Below are 13,353 nucleotides of genomic sequence, written 5' to 3' on the forward strand. Positions count from 1 at the left end.
ATTTTCTTGTTGCCTGTCACAAGCTACTTGAAAAAGGTGGGAAGATTTGTAAGCGAGGAGTTAAGTCTGCTTTTGACCCTTTTTTAAAAATATATAATAATTAGCAGCAAATTAGAATAAACAAGCAAGGAAAGATTTGTTAAATGTTTGTATTTTAGCAGTTTTAAGTTTAACAGTAAGAAAAAAACATTTTCTGTGCTTCAAGTCTTGTTTTTCAGGTCAGTTAGCATATATATATTTTTTTTTCTTTTTGTGCATTTGTTTTTCTGTCTATCCTCAGTTTCTAAAGCAGCTCTGCTTCTCAGAGCAAGTTCTCAGGGTCACAGTTGAAAACATGGGAGATAGAGGCGGCACAGCAGAGATTGAAGCTGTTGAGACAACAGAATAACCAGACTGTAGTTGTGATGTTTGCAAACAGGGAGAGGAGAATCAGGTTAAAGGTGCGGAAGTACAAAACTAAATAAAGGATAAGAAGAAAAAACAATAAAATGTGTTTAAAAAGAGGCAGTTCCAGTGTGAAGATGTTTTTTTTTTCCTTGGCAAAGTTTAAAAACAGCTTCAATTTTGCACGTTGTCTTTGTTGTTTGGATTAATTTATAGAATACATTATATGTGTGACTAATTTAAATAATTGAAATTAATTCGAAAAAAAACCCAGAAGTGCTGACGATTCCAAGTAGATCAATGACGACGTTTGATAAATACTGTACTTGCCCAGATAACGTCCAGCTCCCGCCTTTTCCATTTTTGGACTTCACGTTTGCCATCCACAGACGATTTACATTTTTGTTCTCTGCATTTGTAAATGTCGGAATAAACCCAAGCTCAAACCTAACAAACCTGCGCTCGCAGGGGGAGTTCTTCTTGGTCCTGGATGTGTACAAAAAGGCAGATGTTCTAAACACAACTGAGAGCTGTGGGGCGCCCAACTTCCGCCAAGCCAAGGGGTCATACCCGCTGTACGGGATGGGTCAGCCCAGCCAAAACGGATTCAAGCAAGTTCTCCAGAGGCTGCAGGCACAAGGACAAGAGGTTCTTTTTTTTCCTCTTTTTTTATACATTTCAGGCTGCTAGAATTATTTTCTATTTTTTGTTGTCCGGTTAGGAAAATCTGCATGCTAAGGGTTGTCAGTAAATATTTAAATGGTCAGATTTTCTGTTGCCGTGTGGCTGGAACAGGTCAAGCAAATGGATGGTTATATGTACCAGTGGAAAATGCATGTCTAAAAAAATATCTCACTGTAATTGAAATAAAATTGGCAAAAATTATAGCTCAGCCTTCCTTAACCTCATGCATCATGTTTCCGATGATGGATTGTTTCCAGTTAGACTTGAAAGTGGTGCAACTGTGAACTCCTCTGCAAATCTTTGATTCGATGCCCGTCTTGCTGTGCAAACAGGAGATTATCTTCATCTGTGTAAGAGAGGAGCCAGTGGTGTTCCTCCACAAAGACAGCGACTTTGTGCCGTACACTCCCCGGAGGAAGGAAAATCTGCACGAGAACCTTCACGGGCTCGAACGGGAGGAGATGGTCGAACACCTGGAGCTCAAAATTAGAAACGAGGTGTCAAAGCACAGTCTGAAAGCGATGTCTTCCAACCACAAATCAGCTTTTTAGCCTGTCGTTTATGACACTTCATTCCACAGCTCCATGACTTTGCCAAGCTCAACGACAACGTCTTCTACATCTACAACGACATTGAGTTTTTTAGCGACGAGCCGCAGAAGATATCCATCACGTGTGAGGAGGACATCCACGTGACGGAGGAGGTCTACAAGAGGCCGATGTTCACCATGCCGGCCTACAGGTTGTTTGCTCTTGTTAGCTCCACAGCTCACACTTCAGCTCAGACGAAGCAGCATGTGGGCTGTCTGTCGCAGAGCATGCAGGGAGGGTTATAAATAGTGTTAGTTGTTTGCAAAGAGGCTAAATACCCTGCCGTTCCCCCCCCACCCCTTTTTTTTTTTAAAGCAGTCTGTAAAAACCTGCATCCCGCTGATTCATTGACATATTTTCCCCACGAGTCTCTGAGAAGAATATTGAATCTTGATGTTTTACACTAAAAAAAAAGGGTTTAGTCGTTGAGACAACATAGGTGACAAGTTGAATTCTGGGTAACAGTCTGATGTATTGCAGATACTACAGACTACCATTACCAACGGAAGGAGCACCTTTAGAAGAAGACTTTGATGCGTTTGTGAACATACTCAGGGTAAGAGCACGTAAAAATACCACGCCTGACATTTACCTGTTAAATCTTCTTTTATTTTTTTTTTAGAGATGCAGTTTCCTTGTAAGGATTTAGAAAACCCTGTAGGACAGAAACATTGCAGACCTTCTGGACTTTCTCAGTGAGGTAGCGAGAAGGTCAAACCCGCTTTTGTTTAATCCAGCTTTAAATCCGTCTTCCCTTTGCCATCAATCTCTAATAAAAATGATGTTTAGAGAAAAGAGAGATCTCGGAGACACTTTATGTCCGCTCCTCAGTCATCTGCCTTTGTCTGTTTTCCATCCTGCCCTTCACTCACACAGGATGTTCCCCTTCATCTTGTTTTGTCCTTTTTTGGACTGACTCGGAGCAGCCGGTCCAGTTCCCTGTGGTCGGAAAGTGGTTCAAGTTTTTTCTTTTGATTTTTTTTCTTTTTTTTTTAAACCAGTGTATCATAGTCTCAGTGCCATGCTCTTTTTTTGTGTCTTAGTTTTTGTAAATCTTACCAAGACAATTAAGTCATCTCCACATATTTGTCACACTGTCGCAATAAAAACTGATTTAAAGTTGTATCTTTTGTCTAACTGAAAATACGTGATCAGAGATCCTGGGATGCGTTGTGCTTCTCAGGAGAGCCCCAGCTTGGGTTTGGGCCACAACGGATCCCAGAAGCTGCCTGCCCTGCTGTTCAGCTGCCAGGTGGGGGTCGGCCGCACCAACCTGGCCCTGATCCTGGGCACACTAGTCATGAACCGCCTCAAGAGAGATTCCCAGCGATCACAGTACGACACCAGCATCCAAATGTCTGAATAGGTAGTACACTTTCTTTCATTTTTAACACAATTTTTGTGTGTGTTTAGGGTGGAAGAAACAGCTGCTGTAGAGCCCAGGCCGATGTTTCATGTCATCCAGTCTCTGATCAACAAGTTGCCTAATGGGCAGCAGGTTATGGAAGAGGTAAAGCAGTTTCTGTCGAATGAACACTAAATCTACAACAGTTAGTCAATACGACATTAAAGAACCGCTGTATTTGTTTTTCATTTCTGCAAAAATACAGAATTATACCAAAGAAGAGGATTTCTCCTTCCCTTTGTGAAATGTAACAGTTGACAAATATTTTTTCCTGTCAGAAAAAGATATTGTGTTTTTAATGCATTGCAACATGGTCAAAGAGTAAACCACGCTGAACCAATTTTGTCATTAAAAACTGTAAAAACGGGAAATTTAATCTTATAAAAACTCTCAACAACATTTGTTTTGATTTCCTTTTGGGTTCTGAATAAGTAAACTCAAAATAATTTGATGAAAGGATATTCTTTTCAGATAATATAAATTAGGTTCTAATTGTTGTCACTGTTTACTAAGTTGAGCTTTTTGTTTTTTACTTTCATTTTTATCAGGTCGATCATGCAATTAGCCTGTGTTCTGAAATGCACAACATAAAAGAAGCAATATATGAGAACAAGAGTAAGCTGGAAGGAATCAAAGATCAAATTCAGGTCAGAAATGTTTTTATTCTTTCTGTTTTGAACTTATTAAAATTTGTTTTAGCTTCATTTCTCAGACAGCAGCTTAGACCACAAACATCTAATAAACTCCAGTAGTCTTTTTGTTTCTTGATGTATTTATGCTTCACAGATGTTTTTAATAGACTTGTAGTGTATTTTTTCTTTCCTCACAGGGAAACCGTACCAAAGACTATTTTCTCAGCAGAACCATGCAGAGCTTGGAGCGTTACTTCTATCTAATTGTGTTCAATGCATACCTTCACGAACAGGTGAAGCTCTTTTTTTGTTTTTGAAATGTGAGACGTGACGTCTGAGTGTGACCCGGTGGCGTTGTGTTTTGCAGTATCCCCTCGCCTTCGTGTCCAACTTCAGTCAGTGGATGTGCTGCCACCCGTGGCTGTACAGGCTGCTGGCCTGCATGGATCTGTCCGAGCTGTCGGCTCCTGCTGAGCTGGTCACCAGCGGAGCCCGTGTCCTGGTGAGGCAATCTGCATTTACCTTTGTGTTTTATCTTTTTACCTACGATTTTCCTTAAAATTTAAAAACTTGCCCCCAAACCAGCTTTGGACTGGTCATTTTGTACCAGGCTGTTGAGGAAAACAAAATACAAAAATCTCTTATTATTATTATTATTTAAGTCTTCAAGCACTTTTTTTTGGACGCCTTTTGGTTTCATTAGTCACTGGGCTTTTCTTCCGGGCCATGGTTGGCTCGCCTTTTGCAAAAAACGTGTGAAGGATTATGTTTTTAGAGGAGGGGTACAAACATGGGAGGCGAAGTGAGTTTTGACATTTTATAAATGTGGTTTTATAGAAAGGTCTTATAATTAATGTAATTTTAAAATGCATAGTGTTACTTATAGTTACTGAGCCAATTTGGTTACATGTTTGAAGCTTAGAGAACTTGAATTCCATTGATTTTTGTCACATTCCTGCCAGTAACCCAAACTTCACAGCAATCATGAGTTTTCATTTCGTCCATTACCTCAATGTCTCCTGTTATGCTCACAGCAAGAAGGCCCCCGGTTCAAGTCCTGGCTGGGGACCTGAAGCGGGGGAGGTCAGAACACTGTTCTGAAACAGAACACCAATAGGGGACCTTATTCTAATTGTCCCTAGGTGTGACTGTGAGTGTGCATGGGTGTGTGATTTGTGGCCCTGAGACAGACCGGCGACCTGTCCAGGATGTCCCCTGCCGTCGCCCACGAGTGGCCGGGATAGTCTCTGGCCAGCCCCGCGACCCCGAAATGGACAAAACGGGGTTTAGAAGATGAATGAAAAAAACAAAGACGAATAAGTTTATTGTTGAGTTTTGAAAAAAGGTTTGGAGATTTTCATGCAAAAGACAACAAATATGGAAATCTATTACTTTTAGGTGCTTTTACAAATGAAAAAGCTTCTGTGAGAGTTTTATTTGGACTTTTAAAGATTGTGACTACATGTATAAGATAATCATTGAGGCTTATATGTTTTGAGATTTTTAACAGTGTGTTCTGACCTCCGTTTTCATTTTATTTTCATTCCAGCTTGATGATAACACTGCATAAGCTCGGCTATTTTTTGAAAAAATTCTAAATACCTTCTTATTTATTCCTGTCAGTCATGTACTTGTTCATAGTTTGTCTTTTTACCTTTGTCGATTTTTCTGCATCAGAATGCATACGTGTTGAAATATGTGTAGATGTCAAGACTAAACACTTTCTTGAGTGTTAATTGTAGAAAATGTTGCACATAATTGTTTTGCCTAGGTGATTTTCAGTCTCAGGTTTACATATCACTCCATAACACCTCAGTCATTTGCATTTCTATTTAAGCTCGACTTGCTCGTCACTCCAACCCACAGCACCTCTTGAACGCGCATCTGTTTCCTAACATATCTGCCATGTGACCTGATGAATTTCTGACGAACTGCTTCGTCTGAGCAGGTCGCTGATGAGTACCTGGCTCCTGACGTGCTCAGCACGGTCAAAGAGATGAAGGCGGTCAACTTCAGACGAGTTCCCAAGATGCCTGTTTATGGAGTGGCTCAGCCGACATCAGAGGTGGAGCACGCTCATATCCTTCTAATCAGCACTGATCCTCCTACCTATCTGTGGGGCTTAAATCCCTGCATGATTTAATTTCCATCACTAAAATGCAGAGAATAGGATTATTTAGCAGCACGTTTCACATTAATCACTGTTTTGGCCTCCGTGTGGACTTGCTGCTTTTTGATTTGATCACCTTTATAGGCAACTGGAGCGGTTCTGGCTCATCTGACAGATGGAAAGAGGAAGCACAGTCACATTTTGTGGGTTAACCTGCAGAATGAGTTGGTGTTGGAAGGCAATGGACAGATATTTGTTCCAAGGGAACCTTCATCTCTGGATCAGCATATCTCCATCCCAACCTGTGACCCGCAGTTGCTTAGGGTAAAGAAATTCTGCTGTTTTTAGCTTGTTAAGGTTGTAAGATATTGTACACACAGTGCATATTTAAAGTCTAAAGTCCACGTGAATCCCCTCCTGGCTGGCAGAAATTGGAAACATCGTTGAAGGAGGAGATTTTGAAGGCTCAGAAGTGGCTGGAAGTGGTGCTGGAGCAGGAGAAGCAGATGAAGATGTTGAAGAGCTGCCAGACAGTTCAAGAGATTTTCAACCAGCACAAAAGCTCCCACCAGGGCCTCGTATACAGACGCATCCCTCTACCTGACTGCAGTGCACCCACAGAGGAGGTAATGACTGAAGGGAGGAGAAAACTCCTTTCTCAACATTGGACCATGAGCCCTCCCTAGTGGTGAAGACAGTTACTGCTATTCTTTTGGTTATTAGCTTTACAGTTTGTAGTATTTTTTTTCTATTATTATTTATTTGTTTCTTTACATGCATTTTATTTTTATTTTAAAAAAATGTTATATTTTGTATATATGTTCTAAATTTAGTTTTTGTTTATTTAAATGTGTTTGCTATAATATTCCTACAGCCCTGATGTCAGCTGTTATTCAGTAAAATGATTGATTATAATTAGGCATAAATGTTCATTTGATTGTAATGTTTAAGAAATTATATTTAACTCCTTCCTGTCTATGTTTTTTATTCTCAGGATTTTGATAAGCTCCTGGACGCCATGAAGAGTGCTTTGGCCGAGGACTCACACTCGGCTTTTGTTTTCAGCTGCTCCAATGGCAAAGGGAGAACCACCACTGCTATGGTCGTTGCTGTTTTGACTCTCTGGCACTTTAATGTAAGCTACTTTCTTAAGTATTCTTAGATAAAGTCAGAAGATGACTTGCTGAAAGGTTTTTTTTTTTGGTTTCGTTTTAAAGGGCTTTCCGGAATTTCCAGAGGACGAGATTGTGAGTGTCCCTGATGCCAAATACACAAAAGGAGAGTTTGAGGTTTGTGCACCCAAGTAATGTCTTTTCCAAACTTTAATATATGTGAAAACACAATAAAGCATTAAACATTTATAAATAGGATTTTGACAATCCTGGGAGTCTTTTGTTTTGTTTTTTTAATTAATTTATTCTTGACTTTTAAACCTGCAGTTTATGAGTGTTTTGTGGAGTAAAGGTTGATATGGAGCAATGTGACTGTTGCTTGTCTGATTGGGTGACTTCCTTCCTGTGAAGTTTCATTATGAGTGATACAGTTCAGTCACATTCAGTGTGGGTACAGGATTCACCTACTGTGTCAATAAATATTAGGATTTAGACATTATACATGTTTCTGGGAATGGAAACTGTAAACATATCTGGCATGTGAAGTGATTCTTATCTGGTTCTCTTTTTTTTTTTTTTCCGTTCCACGATCTGCTTTCATCTTTTATCAATACTTCTCTTCCTATCATTTATGTTTTTCCGTCATTTCAAGATAGGGAGGCGGCTTTTCTTCAAAACAAATTGGAAATAATTTGGTGATATTTACTAATTTCACTTTGACATGATCAACCAAAAAATGGTGAGGGGGGGGGGGGTGTCTTCTATTGATTGTTCTTCTAAGCATAGACCTGATTGTCTTCCTTTTGGAGTATCTGCTGTAAAGGAAAGTAGACTGACAGGAACATCTACAGATAGCAGTAGTTGGTTTCAATCAATGATGGGTTTTTTTTGCGGTTTGTAAGGTAAAAGATGAAGCAACGAGTCACAAGATATACAAACCCTTACTTAACCAGAGTGGTTGAAAACCCACCAGAAAGTGTAGGATGCAGCATTTGAGGCCAGTAATCAAACTAAGGCTAAATCTGAAACTAGCAGAAGCAAAGGGATGGTCTGTGCCCTGCTGTTGGCTGTCATGAGCATTGAAAAGAACAAAACTACAACCAGGAGTTCATGGCTTGTAGCTAAGTAGTTAAAAAAAAAGTGAATGGGCTGTTCAGGCTTTTTAAAGATTTTCAATCAGTCAGAAAACTACAATCAATGCTCCCCAGCCTTTTACACAAAAAGCAATAAATGCACTTAAGCTGCTATTTTGAAATAAAATGATAAAATTGTAACTTAACTCTATTAAAAACATTTTAGACACAACATTTTGGTATTAGCATAAGTTATATATCTGGTTTGAACATAGACTTAAGGTATTTGCGTATATTTTCTTATTTTATTTAAGAGTGTGTGACCGCCGCCTTTTTAAGCTTTATATAAATGCCAGAACAGTATATTGACTGATGCACTTTAGCTCAAGCTTCAATCATCACAAGGAAAAACACATCACATTACACCTTCTGTGTCCGTTTATAAAGAAAAGAAACACACGTTGTAATTTTAAAGTAGTAAACGCACATCTCTTCTGAAGACAAACATCTTGTGTTTTTCTCTGAGAGCAGAAAATTAAGATAAATACTTTTTTTTTGTGCCAATTTCTTTTCTTTTGTCCTCACAGTAGCCTGACATGTTTGGAAAGGAATTTTTCAGAGGCAGTCCTTTATTCGCAAAGTATTTCTTTTCTAACTACACAGTCACAGCTTGTGATAGAAAAGCCCAGGCGTGCTCAGTCAGACTGTTGCAGTTATGTTTTTGTGAGTCCGAGTTGTGACTGCGTCCTCAGCAGTACAATGCCGCTGTTGGAGTTTCTGGGCTGGTCGCCACGGAAACCTTGTTAGCCTTCAGTTCACGTTTTCATCCTCAGTGGTTTACCTGCTGGTAAAAACAGTTTTGACGGAGAGTTTTGAGGCATTCCTGTGGAGGAAAAATCTGGTCAGATTTTTTTCAAGAGATGTTAGAGGTGTTAAATGGAGCTTAAAGTTGATGTTATAAAAAAAAAAAAAATAAGGATATTTTTTTCCTGTGTCGTGCAGTTTAAAACGCAGCCAAACGGAAACAGACTCAGGGGAATGACAGTGTTCTGAGATAAAGACTCAAAGTCTTAATAACTTAGTACCATAAAGTTAAATTAAATCAGATCAAGCAGGCATTGGTGTCCTAATTCCGCATTAGATAAATCAGTCACATTATAGCTACGAGCTGACTGTATAAACTGGATTAACGTCATCTGCACTGGCCGATAGATACATCTTCTAATTGTGGTAGGTCAGCTCTGCAGAACGTGCAAGCTGAGCTGACACAGATTTGCACCAACCATTTAATTAGGTCAGAATAGACAGGCGGAAGGAAGTGAGGTTAAGGGAATTCTGCAAACAGGAAGTTGTCAGACTGCAGATCTGGGGAAAGATACAACAACAGTTTTGGAGTGATTGCAACTTCATATTCTGGAGCAGAAGAAATTTGGAGCCAACTCTATGCATCTAGTTGCTAAACTAAACCACTGTTAGGATAAAAGGTCAACGTGAAAACTTTAAAAGCTAATGATCACTGTGGATTAGACCAAAAAAAAAAAACAAAGTTCGAGAAGGCAACATTTCACCTTTTACTTTTGCCTAATCGTTTCAAGAGTAGTTGTGAGTCCTCTCTGCCCCCCTTTCCCCTCCCTGTTGCCGAGAGCTCTTTATTTACATGCTCTCCTGCTAGCTTATAGCCCCTCTCACCCCCAACCTAACATTAGCGGTGCAACAAAAATGGTGAGCAATTTTGGAGCTATCCAGACGTACGTGGATCTAGTGGTCTACAAGTGGATTCATCAGAATGGAGCAGAGCAGGGAGCTTGTGGCACGCCCATTGCCTTTTCTATATCATAATTATGGACCAACTCCATATTTCAGTCTAAGAACACACAATTTGACTATTAAAGTAGAGTAACTAGTGGACAGTTGGTGTAACTTATCAAATTTAGTTTTTCAAATAATAAAAAAAAAAAAGGCTTCCCATTTAGATTTGAATCCTGTATTTATAACCAGAGCGTGTGGTTTCTGCTGCTTCCACCTTGCAGGTTGTGATGCAGTTGGTCCGCCTGTTACCTGATGGGTACAGGATGAAGAGAGAAGTGGACTTGGCCCTGGATTCTGTCAGTGAGACCATGACACCCATGCACTACCATCTGCGAGAGATCATTATCTGCACCTACAGACAGGTACCTACCGCACACGTCCCTTCACTGCTCATTAGTCTCTAGACGGAGGACATCATTTTCAATAAAATCTCTCCTAACAAGTGAGAGGTGGGTTGTAATATAGATTTCAACTCACTCTAACATAAAATGTGGAGATGAGAAATGGGTCAAGGGAAAGCATCTAGACGATACGTGTTGAGAAAACTAACTCTGAGTGATTAATTAAGTTGAACGAGGTGACATTGAGATGAATGTTTTGAGTACATAGTTTATAAAATGGTTACGAAAAAGCGGCTTTATGTTGAGCTGCATCATATTTTGTTTATTTCTGAAGGTCACAGTATGCCAGAAAATGCTGTATTTACTATTGAATACGTTTATTTAATGAAAAGATAGACATTAAGGGGATTTAGGTGCAATTTCACACAAAGCCTATAGAGGGCCTCAAGAGCCAGTTTTTGTTACAGCTAGAGAAGTTATGTTGAAGAAAAACATCTAAAGGGATCCACTGTTTGGTGGCTTTACATCAAAGTGTCAAGAAAAGTAATTTTTTGAAGCTGTGACCTCTAAATAAACAATTATTTTTCAAAAATAGAGAAGAAAAATTCTAAACAAAAAAAAGTAATTTTTTTACATTTTCACAAATATCTTTAAATAAAGACTTTTTTAGTCCAAAGCAGCCCAATACGGTTACTACAGCAGGACAGCTTGGGTATAAAAATGAGTTCCCGCCTCTCTTTTTAAAAGGTCTTCCAGCTGCTTTGGGTATGTATGTGATTTAAAATGCATCAAGAGAACAAAAGCAGATTGTGGTGGGTTTTTAAGGCTGTGCGCTCGGCCTTCGTTGGACTACAACTCTGTTTTAGTCATTTGTAATGCAGACTAATCGGGGTGCCTCTGTGCACCGTCAGCTGTTCCCAGCACACTGGAGGCACCCGGTCCTTTCTCCACTGGATCAATGGGTCTCATTGTCTCACAAACTGTGTTTTTTTTCTTAAAGTATAGTCTCTCTCTGGCTGTCACTCTGTGATGACAGGTTTAACGCAAACTCAATCAGCTGGGTACTTTGAAAGATAATTGGATTTAAGCTTTAAATACTGATGGTTTGATGTAAACAGAAAGGAAAATGCTAAGTTTAACAAATTAACTTGCTTACATTTCTAGCACTGCAGGGAAAAGATGACCTAATAGTAACTGCTGCTCCAACCTGCTGGTTTCTAAACCAAAACATATAAAGACTAAGACTGGCAAAAAAAAAAAAAAGTTGGCCCGCTATAAATGGTTCCTCACTGGAAAATATGTTTTAAGTTGCAACTTCCTGCTAGCAAACATGGGTTTGCTTTAAAAAAAATCAAATTGTGCCATTAATTCATATCATTTTGCTTATCATTCTTGCTGTATTTAGTGGAAATGACAGCCAAAAGTAAAGAAGTGTTCCCCCGACCCACTTTAAATCTGGCTGATGTGTTTGATCTGTTGCATAGAAGTCAGTTCTGGCCCACTGGATGTGCTGTCTGAACCAGCAGACCAGGTGATAAACAGTGTCAGATGTTTGGAGAACTGGCAAGCAGCAACCGACTAAAGAAATGGGGAAAAATGTTATCCTCCACTTCTCATGTGGTTGGAAAATATGTGTATGTTTTTGGGAAGGGGTGGGGGGGCGTCTTGCCTGTTACCAAATAGCCATGACCCATCGCTGCTGATATCCAACATTTGCTTCAGTCTGATTTCAAATTTTCCTTTTTTTCTGTCTAGCTGTTTCTTGTTTCCCCCCTTCACTTCCTTCAAAATCACTGGAGGCTTCGAAGTAGAAAATGGCTTTGAGCCACCTTCACCTGAATGTTTTATGCTCAACTTCACGTCTCAGATGAGCACAACAGAACTAGAAATGCTTGACAGTTAAGTAGATAATCTGAGTTCCCATATCTGATATTGTACGTCCCACGTCTTCAGAGTGATTTGGTTTCCAGTCCATCTTCTACCTTGAAATTTGCAGCTTTTTTTGTTCAGTCTTTCACCTTCTGTACCCAGCATGCTTGCTGGTTCCTTTCCATTAAAGAGGCTTCAAAGTGCACAAAGTTAGTTGGAGATGAATGGGGATCAGAGGCTTCAACCAAGAGGCTGAAAACCAAACCATAATCCAGTGGTTCATCGAGTAGTTTCTGAAAAAATAGGGATGCTTTTCCACTCAGGTGATGAGAAACCCAAACATTGACTGTGAGAGAGCCACAAATCCTTCCCTCCTGTGTGTGTGTGTGTGTGTGCGCCCAGAGAAAGGCGCTCATGGTTTGGACGGGGCAGTGGAAAAATATTTCCAGAGAGTGAAGAATGCTGCGAGCAGGTTTTCTTGAGAAAAGCTGGAGAAAGTCTATCAGAATGAAGACGGGAAAAAAAACAAATGAAGTTCTGCTCTCCTGGGTTCATTGAGGTTAAGGAGACAACTGCCGTACTGACAGCAGGATTCATTTTTACTAAGGAGCTTGAACAGGGAATTAGAAAAAAAAAAACACAATTGGGGGGAAAAAAAGTGGCGGAATGGGAAAGTTTGGCGTATTTTCCTGTATATTTCTTACTTATTTGCAAAACGTTTTGTCTAGTTATGGAAAGTTATCTGCTTGCTAACAGTCACCACTTGGATAAAGAATGATCTCACCTTAGCTATTGAATCATCAACTTGTTTGTCCTTTTTAAAAGCCCTTTTTAAAGGAGCTCTTTCTTTTTTGTAGTGTTTTTTTAGTGGACAACCTTGTATTTCTCTGCTCTCAGTGGGTGTAAACAGAGATGCTATGTTTTTGTGCAACCCTGTGTACATAAATAAAACATTTAGTTTCAGTTTTTCTTCGTCTTTTGCATTGATGGAGGGTTTTGTTGTTGTTGGGCTTTTGTTAGTGCAGTTAATTGAAATAGGAAGACAAAAAATTGAAATAGAATAAGGGTTTGGGGAAGCAAGGTGGACATCAGGATTCAGATTGGTGCAAAACTAATTAGGCAACAAATGAAGGATAAAATTCCTTTTTCACATTTATTCTACATAACCATGGTAACAAGTACCCTCAATGTAAATTCAGAACAAACAGATTATTTTTATTAATTTTTTACAGCATAATTAGCTGGAGATTTTCCATTAATTTTGTCCCTCCTGGAAATGTAATCATCGCTTAATTTTTTTCTTAATAATGAATGAGTGTAAGTAAAAGTTGGATTGATGAATAA

At 39.4% G+C, this 13,353-nt stretch overlaps 1 protein-coding gene across 7 annotated transcripts in view; it reads left to right on the forward strand.

Annotated features, from left to right (window-relative positions):
- Nucleotides 1-13,353, forward strand: part of pald1a (phosphatase domain containing paladin 1a) — a 46,110-nt gene that overhangs the window by 9,708 nt on the left and 23,049 nt on the right. For all 7 annotated transcript variants that reach the window (XM_023949412.2, XM_023949414.2, XM_023949413.2 and 4 more), the window contains exons 4-18: nt 853-1,032; nt 1,401-1,565; nt 1,649-1,809; nt 2,139-2,214; nt 2,842-2,993; nt 3,072-3,168; nt 3,612-3,710; nt 3,893-3,988; nt 4,063-4,197; nt 5,644-5,760; nt 5,950-6,129; nt 6,234-6,431; nt 6,800-6,940; nt 7,023-7,094; nt 10,021-10,161. In XM_023949412.2, coding sequence (XP_023805180.1) covers nt 853-1,032; nt 1,401-1,565; nt 1,649-1,809; nt 2,139-2,214; nt 2,842-2,993; nt 3,072-3,168; nt 3,612-3,710; nt 3,893-3,988; nt 4,063-4,197; nt 5,644-5,760; nt 5,950-6,129; nt 6,234-6,431; nt 6,800-6,940; nt 7,023-7,094; nt 10,021-10,161 — 2,010 coding nt within the window. The remainder of the gene's footprint in view (nt 1-852; nt 1,033-1,400; nt 1,566-1,648; nt 1,810-2,138; nt 2,215-2,841; nt 2,994-3,071; nt 3,169-3,611; nt 3,711-3,892; nt 3,989-4,062; nt 4,198-5,643; nt 5,761-5,949; nt 6,130-6,233; nt 6,432-6,799; nt 6,941-7,022; nt 7,095-10,020; nt 10,162-13,353) is intronic.

The sequence above is a fragment of the Oryzias latipes genome, chromosome 19 (assembly GCF_053564925.1).
Source record: "Oryzias latipes strain Hd-rR chromosome 19, Olatipes_Hd-rR_3.1".
Classification (NCBI taxonomy): Eukaryota; Metazoa; Chordata; class Actinopteri; order Beloniformes; family Adrianichthyidae; genus Oryzias; species Oryzias latipes.